Source organism: Malaya genurostris, chromosome 3 (assembly GCF_030247185.1).
Source record: "Malaya genurostris strain Urasoe2022 chromosome 3, Malgen_1.1, whole genome shotgun sequence".
NCBI lineage: Eukaryota > Metazoa > Arthropoda > Insecta > Diptera > Culicidae > Malaya > Malaya genurostris.
The window spans coordinates 205,620,526-205,636,140 of NC_080572.1; the positions used below are offsets into that span (position 1 = coordinate 205,620,526).

General features: G+C 35.7%; 2 protein-coding genes across 3 annotated transcripts; one reads left to right on the forward strand and one right to left on the reverse strand.

The window, feature by feature from the left end:
- Window positions 1-1,468: 1,468 nt before the first annotated feature.
- LOC131437127 (small ribosomal subunit protein uS4) lies at window positions 1,469-3,502 on the reverse strand. Of its 2 annotated transcripts, XR_009230716.1 has the most exons (5): window positions 3,390-3,502; window positions 2,989-3,235; window positions 2,614-2,800; window positions 2,362-2,530; window positions 1,620-1,757 (listed from the first exon to the last, which is right to left on the reverse strand). XR_009230716.1 is itself a non-coding variant. In XM_058606292.1 (4 exons), exons 2-4 carry the CDS (start codon window positions 3,209-3,211, stop codon window positions 1,580-1,582), a joined length of 588 nt encoding a protein of 195 aa, XP_058462275.1. In that variant the 5' UTR covers window positions 3,212-3,235; window positions 3,390-3,502; the 3' UTR covers window positions 1,469-1,579. The 2 variants fall into 2 exon arrangements, 1 of the variants encoding a protein (XP_058462275.1); XM_058606292.1 differs by lacking the exon at window positions 2,362-2,530 and having other exon boundaries at window positions 1,469-1,757.
- A 3,717-nt stretch (window positions 3,503-7,219) lies between these two features.
- Window positions 7,220-14,588, forward strand: LOC131434969 (bax inhibitor 1). Its single transcript, XM_058602349.1, has 3 exons — window positions 7,220-7,483; window positions 7,702-8,155; window positions 13,944-14,588. The coding sequence occupies exons 1-3, from the start codon at window positions 7,422-7,424 to the stop codon at window positions 14,151-14,153; spliced, it is 726 nt and encodes a 241-aa protein (XP_058458332.1). The 5' UTR covers window positions 7,220-7,421; the 3' UTR covers window positions 14,154-14,588.
- The last annotated feature ends 1,027 nt before the right edge of the window (window positions 14,589-15,615 follow it).

A 15,615-nucleotide genomic window follows, 5' to 3' on the forward strand; every position in this document is an offset into this window, starting at 1 on the left:
GAGGGTGGATGTGTGGGTGCAAACGAGTTTATAATAACTAATGTATAGTATGCCATGACAAATTGCGGTAGACATCATTGCACCAGGTCAAGCGAGCTGTAACAGAATTGCTTTGGACATTTCACCACGAACAACCTTACAGGTAAGAAGTGTACCGCTCTGGGTGATTCCGTTTCCGATTAATAGTTATAAAATGCACAATTTCCATAGCGCATAAATCACACGAGGAATCGATCGGAATAAAACAAAAATAAACTTGTCATTTTAACAAACAGCAAAACAAAAATCTAGCGTTAGTGAATGTTGCACCAAAAAATTGTGGCTCATGTGAAAGCTGCACCCAAATCGTGGTTGCACCTTGTGTTGATCGGGGTGACATCTGCAAGTGTTCGCCACGTGCTTGAGCAAATTTTACACACAGTTCATAAGCAGCCCTTACACGTGACAATATTATTGTCAATCCAAAGTATTGTCAATACCGTCAATACAATTGACTTGGTAACTTGAGTCCGCATTTTTTCGAACAAATTAAGCGTTTGAAGCTTCAAATATTGCAACTGAACATTGAAACATCGAGAGAAGAGTACATTGCACATATTTGACAGTTTCTTCTCTGGAGAGAAAGTATTGTCGGATTGATGAGCAGTTTTGATTTTTTGACAATATTTTCGTCAATCCTATGAAGTTTCCATTACACGATCAAAAGTATTGTCAATACTCCTTGTATTGACAATAATATTGTCTCGTGTAAGGGCCGCTATATGCGAACCTGTATATCTGTTTTCTGTGGTTAGAGTATTCTCGAAAGAGTCTAAGGTGAGTTTAATGACTCTTAATTAATTAAATGAAGCTGCTAACTAATTATGAATGGCCGATTGATTTTACATTTAAGGACTATTCACACATATCCGGTCCGGTTCAGTGCGGGCACAACACCGTGCACGGATACTGATATTATTTCATTCGTTTTCTATGCGCGCATTCACACCTATCCAGCACAGTGCCGTTTCAGTGCAGCTCGCCGTCAATGTCGCGTCCGTCCGGCAAACTCAAATTCGTCGTCACCGATATTTTTCATTTTCACTGAAGTCGGTATGTCATTGCATTGGCTGTGCCGGAACGGAAACAACACGGAAACGGAACGGAAGGGTACCGATAAAAAAGAACACTGACGGCGCACTGAAGGCACTTTCACTGAACCGCCACGGAACTGAAATGTGTGAATAGTCCTTTAATGCGCGCATAGAAAACAAATGAAATATCAGTATCCGTGCACGGTGTCGTGCCGGCGCTGAATCGGACTGGATATGTGTGAATAGTCCTTTATCCACTGGATATAGAGGAAAAGTGGACAAAACCAAAAGCTAATCAATTAATCAAATATTGATCTGATACTATACACTCAGACAAAATGAGTAGTGGAAATTATAAGACAAATGTGTTCTCAAGAGAAGTGAAATGAACATGATTGCTTTTAAGGAATAATTATTCCGAATTTATTAATCATTGAAGATCACTCGTGTTTGATCCATTGGTGTATCATGTCACCTAATACTTGGGACATATTTACTATAGAGATTTAATCTTCCTCCTCCTCATCGGCTCCGCCACCACCACCCTGACCCTTCTTCATGTTCTTCCTCTTAACACGTCCTGGTCGGCCTCCACCGAATGGCGATTTAAGCGAGAAATCGATATGCTTCTGAGAATCCAATCGTACTATGAACGAAGGAATGTTGACGACCTGTTTGCGAACTCTGTATTGGAAAAAAGGGAATATTCAGTTTTTACGCTATAATAGTTGTTCTTTGAATTATATAATTTTCATAGATAGCGGATCAAGCACATTTATATTAGGATTTGATTATTCCAAGTAGAGAACAAATTTTTTCCGAGATTTAAACCTATCAAGTACTATAGAATATGTGTATCACATTTTTCGGCCCATTTCTCTTCATGTTTAGAAGCAGAAAGGTTCCTAATGTGAAATTTCTTTTCCCCAACGTAAAGAAACGTGAGCAGTTACCATTGCTCTTTTGGCACTTGAAACCAACATGAAAAAGGTGTCGATACAAGCGTGGCCGTGGGGGTCACATCACATTTGTTTTACAGTTGATTGAAATCTCGAACAAAAAATTAGTTCTCAAGATTATAATTGTATCACATTTTTCGGCCCATTTCTCTCCATAGTGCACAGAAGCAGAAAGGTTCCTAATGTGACAATTTTTTGTACCCTATCGATTAAAATGAGCAGTTACCATTGCTTCTTGGCACTCAGATTCGATCATTTTTGCATCAAACCAAGCGTGGCCGTAGGGTGTTTTATAAATACCTTTAACATACGTGATGCTATTATATTACCTTTCCGAGAACTGTAATCCAGCGTCGCTAAACTCAGGTAATAATTCAATCCAGTCTAGTGTCAAAAACACTTCATGTGAGACGTTAGTTACCAGGAAACTTGTTCGATTTCCCAATATCTAAGTGGTACTCACGATCATTTACGACAGCAAGCCATCGCAAAATCTCACTAGAGATTTAACAAATACTTCAATGAGTATTTAACTTCCAATATTCTAGAACAGTGCAATCTTAACATAAACTAATATTTACCGAATATGTCTCTGGCGGATCAAGACACGTGCGTGATGGTAGGATTTAGCCAACCCTAGCTTGAAAACTTGCGTCTGCAATCGACGTTCTAAGAAATCTTCGATTTTAAGACCAAGAACATAATCGAGTTTCATGCGGGATTCATCAAGTACACCGATACGAACAAGACGACGCAACAGGGCATTACCTGAAAATAACATAAAACTATATCTATATACATTATAACACACGAAACGTGGTTTCATTGGAAGCTGGCGTCAGTTACAAATTTAGTTACTTTCACCAAGAAAAATTCTGTCAAGAGGTGTCAGAATAAGTGGTAACAAAGTATTTCATCACGGCAGTGAAACCATACGAACTTTTTATTCAACTTACCCTGGAAGAGACGCTTCTCATCCTTTTCCTCTAGTGTGAGAAGTTCACGGGCAGCTTTACGAATCTTAGCCAAAGTGTACTTGACACGCCATACCTCGCGTTTATTGCGCAGACCATACTGACCAATAATCTTCAACTCCGCATCGAGACGTGGTTTTTCGAATGGACGACGTGGTGTAACATACGTCTTAGAAAAGACTGACGGAATACGGTGATTCACCATGTTGCTTAGCGGATGTTAGCTAACCTATAAATTATAAAATTAAGCAACGAATTAATCAACAATCTTGCACATTTTGTTCTAAATTATAGAACAGCCGTAGAGTAAATTTGTTACCAAAGGGATACTAAGAATTCAAGTATTTTAATAAGAATATAACTTCTGCTCTAAATTAACTTACCGCAGCTCATCCACCATACGTGTTCTCTTGTCAAAAGACGACAGAAGAAAGAAATTCATCAGCGAAAAGCGGAAATGATGTTGACAGTAGATAGAACAGCTCCTTCAACAAGGGGTTGCTTGGTAAGTACTTGTAATACGTGTATATACACAGAAAAAAATTCTTCTATATTTTATCGAAATATCTACAGGGAACAGCCCTATGTGGTACCGAATAGCGGCCCCTATACGATCATTAGCGGCCCTTACACGAGTCATTAAAAATGTCATTAGTGGCCCTTACACGATCATTAAAAGTGTCATTACTAATTAATGACACTTCTGCTCAAACGCTCGTCATTACTGCATTACTGTACATCATTACTTTTTAGCATTACACGTTCATTATTAATGATGAGTATTTGTAACTACTCCAGCAATAGCAATATTTTTATTTTCGTTTAGCTGAAAATAAATTTGATTTGCCATTGAAACGTTAAGGTTAATGAAATATTAACAATTTAAATCTACACTTTGTCATTTTTTCGCGTATAGTTCTAAAGATATTCATCACTTCCACAAAAAAATAAGAAGAAGAAATAATGTTGGTAATGATGGAAAATCCACAATTCCATCATTACTGAACTCGTAGACCTTACACGATCATTAAAAGTGCCATTCCTTTTTAGTAATGACACTTTTAATGATCGTGTAAGGGCCGCTATTAGTAAAAAAAATATCATTTTAATGAACGTGTAGTGGTGCACTAATGACGAAATTTCTAACAAATTTGAATTACATCATTAGCGGCCCTTACACGAGTCATTAAAAATGTCATTAGTAAAAAAAATATCATTTTAATGAACGTGTAATGGTGCACTAATGACGAAATTTCTAACAAATTTGAATTACATCATTAGCGGCCCTTACACGAGTCATTAAAAATGTCATTAGTAAAAAAAATATCATTTTAATGAACGTGTAGTGGTGCACTAATGACGAAATTTCTAACAAATTTGAATAACATCATTAGTTAGTCATCGTTTAAAATGACATTTTTAATGTAACTAAGTAATGATGTATTTCAAATTTGTTAGAAATCTCGTCATTAGTACACCATTACACGTTCATTAAAATGATATTATTTTATAGTAATGACATTTTTAATAACTCGTGTAAGGGTCGCTATTAAAAGTGTCATTACTAAGTAATGACACTTCTGCTCAAACGCTCGTCATTACTGTACATCATTACTTTTTAGCATTACACGTTCATTATTAATGATGAGTATTTGTAACTATTCCAGCACGGGGCTTGTAACCAGAATAACTTTCTCTCAGTAATTAAAGAATATTAGCAATATTCTTTATCTTCGTTTTGCTTAAAATAAATTTTATTTGCCATTGAAACGTTAAGGTTTGTCATTTCCAAATTTTTTTTCACGTACAGTTCTGAAGAGAATGTTTACTTCATGGTTGTCAAATTTTCTCACCTAATACAATCAGCGATGCCAGATAGTAGTAGTGTCATTTCCGTAGATAGAAAGTTTTCTCGGAAGCGCTCACGGTGAAAAGCTTTTTTTTCTTTGCTCGCCAGACAAAACTTGTTTCCGTAGTTCTTCGTTGATAAATTCTAATTTCCGTAGGAAAAATCCAATTCCCGTAGATTTTGTCTACGGATCCGTAGATCCATAGAAAATGTTCGAATCCGTAGATCTACGGAGATTTCCGTAGTTCTGACATCGCTGAATACAACTGACGATATTCAGCACTTCCTCAAAAAAATAAGAAGAAACATGTTGGTAATGATGGAAAATCCGGAATTCCATCATTACTCGTTTCATTACTGAACTCGCAGACCTTACACAATCATTGAAAGTGTCATTACTTTTAAGTAGTGACACTTTTAATGATCGTGTAAGGGCCGCTTATGAGTTATGTTCAAAAAGCAAGTGACAGTTTCTTTTTGTTTACTTTCTCCTTCGATTATTGTGGTGTGATTATGAAGATTATCTTGGGTTTTACAATTTTGTTTTGCGCCCCTTACACCACCATTAAAAGTGTCATTACTAAAAAGTATTGTCATTTTTAATGAACGTGTAGGGGCATTAACGATGAAATATCCATATAAATTTGGAATGTCATTACTTGGTAATCATTAAAAATGACTTTAATAACTCTCGTGTAAGGACAGCCCGCTTGTGAGGAATTCTGGCAACCGTCAGAAGGCTGGCTGCATTCCGGCTGCTGTCAAAATTGTCCAGGCGAAATTGCGTCATTATCTCGCCGTACGTGTCTTATTTATTTCCCTCCTCTTTCTTTTTTCTTTTTTTTTATTCGACTTCATTTGATATTCGTCAATCCCGCATGTACGTACAAAAAACGAATCTTGAGACGAGGTAAATGAGATTGAAATATGGGTATGTTTGGTAGTGAGAAAGTAATGTTATTGCACAGATAACAGATATACAGGCTCGAACAAAATTTTTCAAAATCCTGTGTAAATTTCAAATTTGCTATACGTTGGAAACACTTCTACCATCTACTCGACTGTTCGCCGCGATCTTTCAAAACGTTCCACTACGTTCCGCAACGATAACAAAATCCTCCTGCCTGTTATAGAAATATTCCAACTACAACAATTTTTACACTTACCACACGATTTTTCTAAGTGTTAAAGACAACTTAATTTCCACAGCGCATAAATCACACGAGAAATAGATCGGAATAAAACAAAAATAAACTTGTCATTTTAACAAACAGCAAAACAAAAATCTAGCGTTAGTGAATGTTGCACCAAAAAATTGTGGCTCATGTGAAAGCTGCACCCAAATCGTGGTTGCACCTTGTGTTGATCGGGGTGACATCTGCAAGTGTTCGCCACGTGCTTGAGCAAATTTTACACACAGTTCATATGCGAACCTGTATATCTGTTTTCTGTGGTTATTGGTAATAACATTTTCCATGATTAGTATATATGAAGGGCAATAACTTATTGCCCTTCATATGCATCTTTTATTGGAAAAATAAAACCAAGACGCTTAAAATGTAGAACCGATTCAAAACGGTTCTGCCAATTTTGTATGGCTAGAATCCGACAGAAAAGAACCGTTAATGACCGCTAGGCGAAATTCTCTGCCGGAAACGATTGTTGCATTGTTGCCAGACTTTTGCCGGAATTCCGGCAAAAATGGCTGGCAGACATAGCCAGCCGTCTGGGGGAAAATCTGTCCGCCTCGTACAAGCGGGCGCTTTTCGAAAGTCGAACAGCCCGGTGGCAACAATAAGGCGCTCCAGCTAGTGCTATCGTAACCAACATCTCAGTCCTTCGGGGCCATCAAAGCTAGCAAGTCAGTGAGAGCAAAGTAAACAAAATGAAGTAAAATACAACACTTCATTAGCGACCCTTACACGAGCCATTAAAAATGTCATTACTATAAAATAATATCATTTTAATGAACGTGTAATGGTGTACTAATGACGAGATTTCTAACAAATTTGAAATACATCATTACTTAGTTACATTAAAAATGACATTTTTAATGCTCGTGTAAGGGCCGCTATTGATTGTGAAAGTCAGTATTACAATTTGGCAGCGCACGTTTCATAACGATATCACATTTATAATCAAACATGAAAAAATCAACTTTCACAGCTAAATATCACAGATATTTAGCAACAACGAACTTATATACTTCTTCGTTGTCAAGCAGGGACTTGAAGTCGAATGTTTCGGGTATGAAAAATCAATCGAAATAAAGTTTTGGTTGCGTGCACGCTTCGTGCGCACCAACACTATCAAACACTTTATTCTGCGATACCTTCTTCTGTATGACATTGAACAATTTATATATTCTTATTCTTTCATCATTCGAGTAATAGAAATTTTAGCGAGTGGAAGTGTCTTTTAACACAGAAAAGTGGAAAATCAGAAATTAAGTCGCAGATTTGAATAGTTTTCGTCCGTCGTTCAATATTTCATATTTAGTGCTACAAACGATATTTAGCTGACAAATAATACAACATATTCCAGGGAAATACTGCCAATAATCACAATGGCCACGTCATTTTCTAACTTTTCGTATCAACGATTTATGCGGAATATGGGGCAAACATTGTAAGTGTTTCATTCTATTTAAATAAATCTAAAAATGATGATTGTGCAATTTTTATAATATGTGGTAGTTCGCTATCAATAGAAGATAAACACGTATGCGTCTATTTCTTGATACGATGATAATTTCAAGGTCGTCGTATGTTTTTTGCTAATTGTTTTAAATGCAGAGAAAACAATTTTTCCACTTCAAGTTTAGTAATGTTTTTTTTTAATTTCAGGGAGCCAAGCGTGCGATACCATTTGTCAAAAGTTTATGGATGCTTAACGGCAACGTGCGCTGCTGCAACCCTTGGTTCCATGGTGCATCTAAGTGGAATATGGCATGCAGGAATAATGAGCGCCCTTATATCAATGGGTTTGGTACTAGGTTTAATTTTCACACCAGACAATGGCAAAAATTTTAGCGTTCGTCTCGCATTACTTCTTGGGTTCGGAGCATTTTCTGGTCACTCGTTGGGACTTCTGCTGGAGCAGGTTATATACATCAATCCGGCTATCGTTGTGACGGCTCTCGTCGGAACGACTACCATATTCACCTGTCTAAGTGCTGCGGCAGTACTGGCAAAACGTGGCAGCTATCTGTTCCTTGGAGGAATCCTGATGAGTACATTGAGCGCAATGGCCATGATCAGTATTGCCAACTTAATGTTCCGATCTTACTTCGTACAAGAGGTAATGCACATAAAGGTCTTCTGGAAAGACCAATTATATTTTTGAAATCCTTGCCTTTATTTGAACGAATCAAATATTTCCAGAAACGGCAAAATATTTTATTGATAAGTAATTCCTAGATATTTTCTTGATAACTTATTTTGATCAAGTATATGCAAAAAAGAAACTATGAAGAAAGAATGAATTCTGTGTTGTATTTGAATTTCATTGTTGATTCATAGATTACACCAGCTGAAAGGAACACTTGAACTCACAAACAACATGACGTCATATGTGAACTGATTAGACCACGTCAGTTCCCTTATACTCATTACGATAAATCTATGTAGAGTGCGGACTATGAAACTATTTAAACTATCCATTGTAGTTCGGGGGAATTGATAGTCAACATTTGTTTTTCTGTAAATTTGAAACAAAAAATCAGTGGGTTCACGGTCAATGCAAGTAAGAAATGATTCATATTAAATTGAATTACATTGTCTTCTATTAGTTGCATTGCGTTTAAACTTATCCGCGAAATAGATTAATAGCAAATAATTATATTATTGAGTACTGGATGTCAAATTTTTAGAAAGATTGCAGCAATAACCATGGCATTATACTTTTCTGTTTGGTTTAGTTCTGATAATGACAAAGATTGTTATTCTTGTGCCTATACATTTGAAAAACAATCAAAAATGTTTCATGCATTTGTTGTATGTATTAGTGTATAAAGTATGCCTTTAATCAGTATAACGCGTTTCGTTTTGGCTGTGAACTGATTATTTTCAACGTTTCAGTGCAGTTCAACTGAAATCGCTTGAAGCTTAACACCAACTTTATATAATGTGCATCCGAAGCTAAATGTCTTTACTGACGTGCTGTTATGTTTGCTTGCGACAACCCAAATGGTGATTAGCATCATTAGTAATCATTTAGGAGTTTTGGTACCTCAAGGCTAACCTGTTTTTGCTAGGTACACATGACTACTTTCATTTATTTTCAGGTTTTGTTTTCGAATCATCAGTACATTAGCCAGTTATATTGCGTCCGCTTAGCAGTTTAATATTCAATTACAAAGTAGCACTATCGGTTCAACTTAACCGGCTTATGCACTGATGAGTTGAAGACGATGCGCAAAATCAGTGAACATTAGTGGTGTGGATACAAAGAATTTGATTAGCAAGCAGCTGGATTTGAAAAAACCCTTCCTAATCCGCCTAGTGGTGTAAAAATGCCTTTCTCTTTTTTCATCACAGTCTCATGAAAAAAAATGTTTGATTCCAAAAGTCTTAGAATTGCATGAAACGTCGAGATTTAGTGTCATCTCAATTTTTTGAAAATATCCAAACAAATATCAAAATTTATCTCTTTTTTAGTAATCTCTCTTGTCCCAGAGTCGATTTAAAAAAAAACTTTTTTCAGATGACACTAAATCTCGACGTTTCATGCATTTCTAAGACGTTTGGCATAAAAAAAAATTTTCGATTTCGAAAATTTCATGTACTACAAATTTTGCATGAGGACTTTTTTCGAGATGCTTAAACTTCTGAACAATAGCGCTTTACGAAATTAGAGGTAATCCCACAATATTGGCACCCTTATATACATTAGAGCGGTAAAAAACAACGTGTTTTGTCGGTTACGTCACTTATACCATTACATATCCGGAACCAAAAGTCACAGCCATTAGGTCTTTGAACTTGATCAATGGTCCGATAGTAGCTTTCAAACGAGCATAAGTTTGTTAAAGTCGGTTCAGTCATCTCTGAGAAAATTGAGCGCGTAAAAATACAACGTGTTTTGTCGGTTACGTCACTCATACTATAATATCTCCGGAACCAAAAGTCACAGACATTTGATCTTTGAACTTGATCAATTGTCCAACAGTAGCTTTCAACCGGGCCCAAGTATGTTGAAATCGGCTTAGCCATCTCTGAGAAAATTGAGCGCGTTCAAATATCTTCGAAATGTGCACACACATACACACAGACATTTTCCGATCTCGTCGAACTGAGTCGAATGGTATATAACACTATGGGTCCCCGAGGCTCCGTTCAAAAGTCGGTTTTTCCAGCAATTCTCATACCTTTCTATAGAAAAAGGCAAAAAGAATGTAGAACATTGAACCACGTATTGAAAATTCGATATGCGAAGGATTATCATTTTCACTGTTTTACGAAGGATTATCATCTGTATCGCTTTACGAAGGATTATCATCCTTAAGAAAGAAGATAGTGGCATACTATTCTTTACGTTCCGTCTTCGACTCGTCAGTGCAGAGCAGTTCAAATTGTACTGCTTAGTACAAACATAAACAGTTCAATGGCATAGTTATTGACTAAGATTGAGGCCAACGTGCCAGCGTACTTTTCTGTCGATATGGTTTTGGATTCGCTACAAAAACGACTATCATTGAAATGAAGACTCGAATCTCTGTAGAGTTAAACAGCATATCGATATTTATTCTGAAGAAATCTTCGATCGGGATAATCTCAATCCATCGCCTTTTATTCTAGATATTACCTGTACCAGTGGTATATAAAATATCTTGTCCACGTTTGTAAATCGTATTTGCCCATTTTAAATAGTTTATTGTTCGTTACACTGTATTGTCTTTGTTTTTGTCTCCTCGACCGCAAGAAATTTTCGACTGCGTCGGATGAGAAGCGAACACGAACTGATATTGCATATTGTAAATATTTTGTATACAAAATTCGGAAAGATGATACAATTCAGGTTACAATACAGATAAATTATTTAATCATCAACGCTACGAAAGAGGTACAATAATTTCAGCTGATTTCTTAGCGCATTTAGATTCAATTTAGAACAAATAAGAATGAAGGCGATATTTTGTGAAACGAGAAATATTAATATGTTCAAGCTTTAAAACTTTCAAGAAAAGCACTAACATAAACACAATTTAATTATGTTTACGATACTTTGCGAAATGTCATTGTAATTTTTCGATTCCTATGCGCTGTAAATGTAAATATTTCAATTTTTGTGAACTGGTCAATTATTATTCAGTCATGTCATGAAGCGACATTAGTTTGCTTCGGGTATCGTTCGATATTGTTATAAATTTGTAAGGAATACAAAAATTAGGAATGTTATATTGTTGTGTATAAGCAGACGGTTGGCGAATTCGACCTTCGGTAAATGGAATTGAGGTTTTCGTTAAGGAATAATTAAAAAAACATCCACCTGATGATGTAATGATGCCTTTCGCATATCACACATATTCTCATACAGGGCTATTGTACCAATAGTCATCTCTATAGTAGAGACGCCATGTTATTTTGCCGATTACTCGACTTCCAATTAACGAATTGTAATAAAATCGGTTACAATGTCATTTCTTCGGCTCTAAGAAGCGATACCGCAGTCAAAATAGTGCGATAATAATGCAATACTGCTGTTATAACGACGCTAAAATTCGAAGTGAATGCACAAATTTTCGTCCACCTTTCTTTTATCCATCAATCCATTCACTTTTTTTTATCTTCTAGTGAAAAAATCAGTAGATCTCGCTCTAGCTAATGGTTTTCGTATATAAGATGACTACTAGAACTGAGATGGATGGGAATGGGAATGACACTAGTTTGTTTGGACCTCAACTAGCATATTCTGCAAACTGAAACAGTTCAGAACAAATTAAAACAGTTTTCAGATCGGTAGTCATCTATGAGAAAATGAAATGAATTCCACTATTTTATGTAATTCCGGAACACGGGGACACAGCCGAAGTCGGTTTTTGTGACTATTAGTAAACATGACCTACGAATTGGATTAGTTTTGAGCCCCATTTAGAAGACCTTAATTTTTTGCCTTTCTCATACAGAAAGGCTATGCAAATCGCTGTGGAAACCGACTTTACAATCGAGGACCGGAGAGCCGAGTGGCATATACCATTCGACTCAGTTTGTCGAGATCACAAAATGTCTGAGTGTGTATGTATGTGTGTATAAGACAAATAATGTCACTCAATTTTCTCAGAGATGGTTGAACAAATTTTTTCTGGAATTCCTGGGTTATATGCACCAGAAAAAGAAAAAAAAATCATGTTTCTCAGAGATGGCTGAACCGATTTTAACCGTTTTCGTTTATTGATCAGAGCAACCCGAGAGCTGACCCAGAGTCGTCCAAACAAATTTTGATATGTTTGTTTTAGCAACCGCATAGTTTCGCTCTGAAATTTTTCTGGGGTCGCACGTCGCATCCATGCGAGTTTGTTTATTTTTTCTTTTTTTATGAGTTGTTTAGGGCGCGTATCACGTGTTCGTTTTACTCGGAGTCAGAGTCGCCCGCGTGTAGGTTCAAAAACGAAAACGGTATTAGATTCAAATGGAAGGTCTTATGTTCATATACAAACCTTCTGAATGCCATTTGAATCCGACATCCGGTTCCGGAATTACAAGGAAATAAAAAATTATAATTATAAAAAAATGCGCACTCAATTTTCTTGGAAATTTCTTAACCGATTGTCACAAAAAAAAAGAAACAAATAAAAGTTATTAAAATTCTTCAAAAAGTCCCCGAAAAATCGAACCAGATCCGACTTTCGTTCCTGCTTTAGCACCGCGATAAGTTAACAATTTTCAATTTCATGAGCATTTTTTCAAGTGATGGCGAAACGAATGAAAAAATTCTCAAAAAACGAAGCTCACTCCGATTTCTCAGCAACGGTTAAACTGATTTGCACAAATCATGATTTCAATTGAAGCTCTCATTATCTTAAAAGATATTGTGAAATTTCATCCAGATCTTCCGGTTCCGAAATTATAGGGCGATAACAATAAAACCGTCATACAAAATGACGATGCAAAACCGGTACGCGTCGGTACGTGCTGGTACGGAAGAAGAAAACACCACCTGCTTTGATCCGTTCGCAGCGTACTTTGTTAAATTTCATATAGGTTGCCATATTTGAATCTATATTTTTCAGGTGAAAAATATGTAAAAAATTTTTATTAAATTTGTACCAATTTGTTAGTATGATCACAAAGTCACGATAACGATTCTTTTCTATAAAAGTCTTGCCTTTCTCATATAGAAAGTATAGTATATCACTTGAAAAATTGTCTTGTGAAAAATGAAGGAAAGTTCTTATAAATTTGACATAACTGTTTGCAAATTGGAAAGGTTGTGTTAGTTCATATCAAAAGAAAGTGTTTTATCCTATTCAAAGTTAAAAAAATCTTTTCAGAATCTTCTAGTGATATTTTTGAAAATGTAAGTAATATGAAAAAGGTAACATTACACCACTAGGTGGATTGAAAAAACATTTCATAGTGCCCTTCTAAATAAAGGTAAATTTGACCACTATTTTTATATTGATAAATTTGATCACTATTTAATCCTGTAACCAAAATCTGGTATTTTCTAACACTCATTCTTTATTAGGAAATATGATTGATTATGCGTGGCTGTTGATGTTTTACAACAAATACACATTTTCTCTAAACTTTAATTGCATATTATCATCCGAAAATGCCGCGAAAAACTAAAGAGAATAATTTACAATCAGACCGAAAGAAAACTGGTTACTTCACCGTTTGTAAAATCTCCGAAGCACTATATTTTTTTCGCAAAAATGTACACAAGGCGACGAACCAAGATTGATTGTTTATGCTAATAAACGGTCGTGAATAAACAATTTAAAATATACAGTACAAATATATTATAGAAAAAAAAAACTAATTCTAATCAGCACAAACCAATCACTTTTAAACAAGAAAAGATTTCTCTTCAAGAAATATTATAATGTTATTCAAAATTGTTCTTGTTCTGTTCTGTTTTACAGCTTAACTTGTACGTAGGATTTGCGGTGATGTCCGGTTTCGTTCTTTTTGATACTCAGATGATCATGGAAAAGCATCGCATGGGAAGTAACGATTGTATTGCTCATTCTCTTGACCTGTTCTACGATGTCATCAGCATTTTCCGCCGCCTGTTGATTATACTTACCCAGAAGGAGCAGAACAACGAACGCAAGAAGAAGAATACCAACTAAAGTTGGCGTTTTTGGATATTGGAAACTTTTTTAGGCGGTAGCACTACTACCACAACTGTACTGCGTAGAAATTTGTTGTGTAACACGTTTTGTACTGGTCACCCTAGACTATATTCACTAATGATTGAAAAATCTTTTTGATGCGATGGAATCACAATCTATTATTATACTTGGGAAGAAGGGTGATGTTGAAAGAACATTTGTCAAATTTTAAATAACTGGATGTTCTGTCGAATCATAGTTTGATCGATTCACCACTTTCTCAAACATTTGTGAATTTGTCTTTCAAATTCCACACTACATATTATCACTGGGAATGTTGTGCAGCATAGTTAACCATCATTAGAACTAGAAACTCAGCTGGTTAATGTGTAAAACGAACATCTAATATTTATTGTTCTATGAATAAAAATGAGTATTTTCGGGAATCCCATATATATATATATTTTGTTCATAATCCGAAATGTCCATCCTACCAAAGAAACAAAGAATTTTTCAATAAAAAGTTTATTTTCGTTTTTTGTGTATAACAGAACAAAACAAAAAACTGCGGTAAATAACTTTTAATTACTCATTTTCGAATCGGAAGCTTATGCATATGTTTAAATATTAGTTTTCCTGAAGTTGTAACATCAATATGGATTCGATGGTATCGTTCTGTCCTCAGCATGATTACAACAGAAGAATTGGCGAACTAAATATTGTCAGTGGCATTCGTTGTAGGTGGTGTAACAGCGTTGTTGGGTGTTGCATATAGTCACATCATGTAAAGCTTGCATGAGGCATAGAGTGAAGTGGTTGTCTATTTTCCAGCATCTTTCATAGTTTTCGGCAGACTTAGGAGTGAGTTTATCAGCTCAGAGTTTCGCTTAGCATAGGAATTATGTCCGAATGATGAACTATCTTGAGGACGACTTGTATAATAGCACGGTCTGCAAAGTGGTAAAGTGAAGATATCGTTCGGCGATTGATCAGTTAGCCATTCCTCGAGTTGTCTCGTGTATTGCTGGAGAAAGAGAAATTATTCATTATTAGATTAAAAATTGTAATACTCCAAGGTCTCAATTTACGCGCTTAGTATATGTATGTATGAATGCGTATATGCACGTATATGTACAAGTATATGCATATATTTATACATATGTATTAAACTAAAATATTTACGCCAATTTCTACGCTATCCGTTTGTTTGTTGATCAAATATTCCTCAAAATAATGTAGTAACTAGACGAATGAATAACTGCTGGAACAATAGACCTGTGATAAATGTGATGCCGAGACCTGAATTTTGTTTGAATGTTATAGTCCATCTGATATTGCGAAATTAATTAAAATCTCTTCCCTAAACTATGAAGTATAGTTCGGTTTCTCCCCGGCGAATGACCATGTTAAAATATACAATGCGAAGCATTATAAATGATTGCACAGCTTCTTCTTCTTCTTCACTTCTGGTGGCGTCACC

Bases quoted from the DNA above. Each gene is read 5' to 3' on its own strand.
- LOC131437127 (XM_058606292.1), bottom strand. From the start codon at position 3,211: ATGGTGAATCACCGTATTCCGTCAGTCTTTTCTAAGACGTATGTTACA. The intron at 2,801-2,988 runs GTAAGTTGAATA...TGTTATTTTCAG, and splicing joins TGAGAAGCGTCTCTTCCAGG to GTAATGCCCTGTTGCGTCGT. The intron at 1,758-2,613 runs GTAAATATTAGT...TTTCCAATACAG, and splicing joins ATCCGCCAGAGACATATTCG to AGTTCGCAAACAGGTCGTCA.
- LOC131434969 (XM_058602349.1), top strand. From the start codon at position 7,422: ATGGCCACGTCATTTTCTAACTTTTCGTATCAACGATTTATGCGGAAT. The intron at 7,484-7,701 runs GTAAGTGTTTCA...TTTTAATTTCAG, and splicing joins CGGAATATGGGGCAAACATT to GGAGCCAAGCGTGCGATACC. The intron at 8,156-13,943 runs GTAATGCACATA...TCTGTTTTACAG, and splicing joins GATCTTACTTCGTACAAGAG to CTTAACTTGTACGTAGGATT.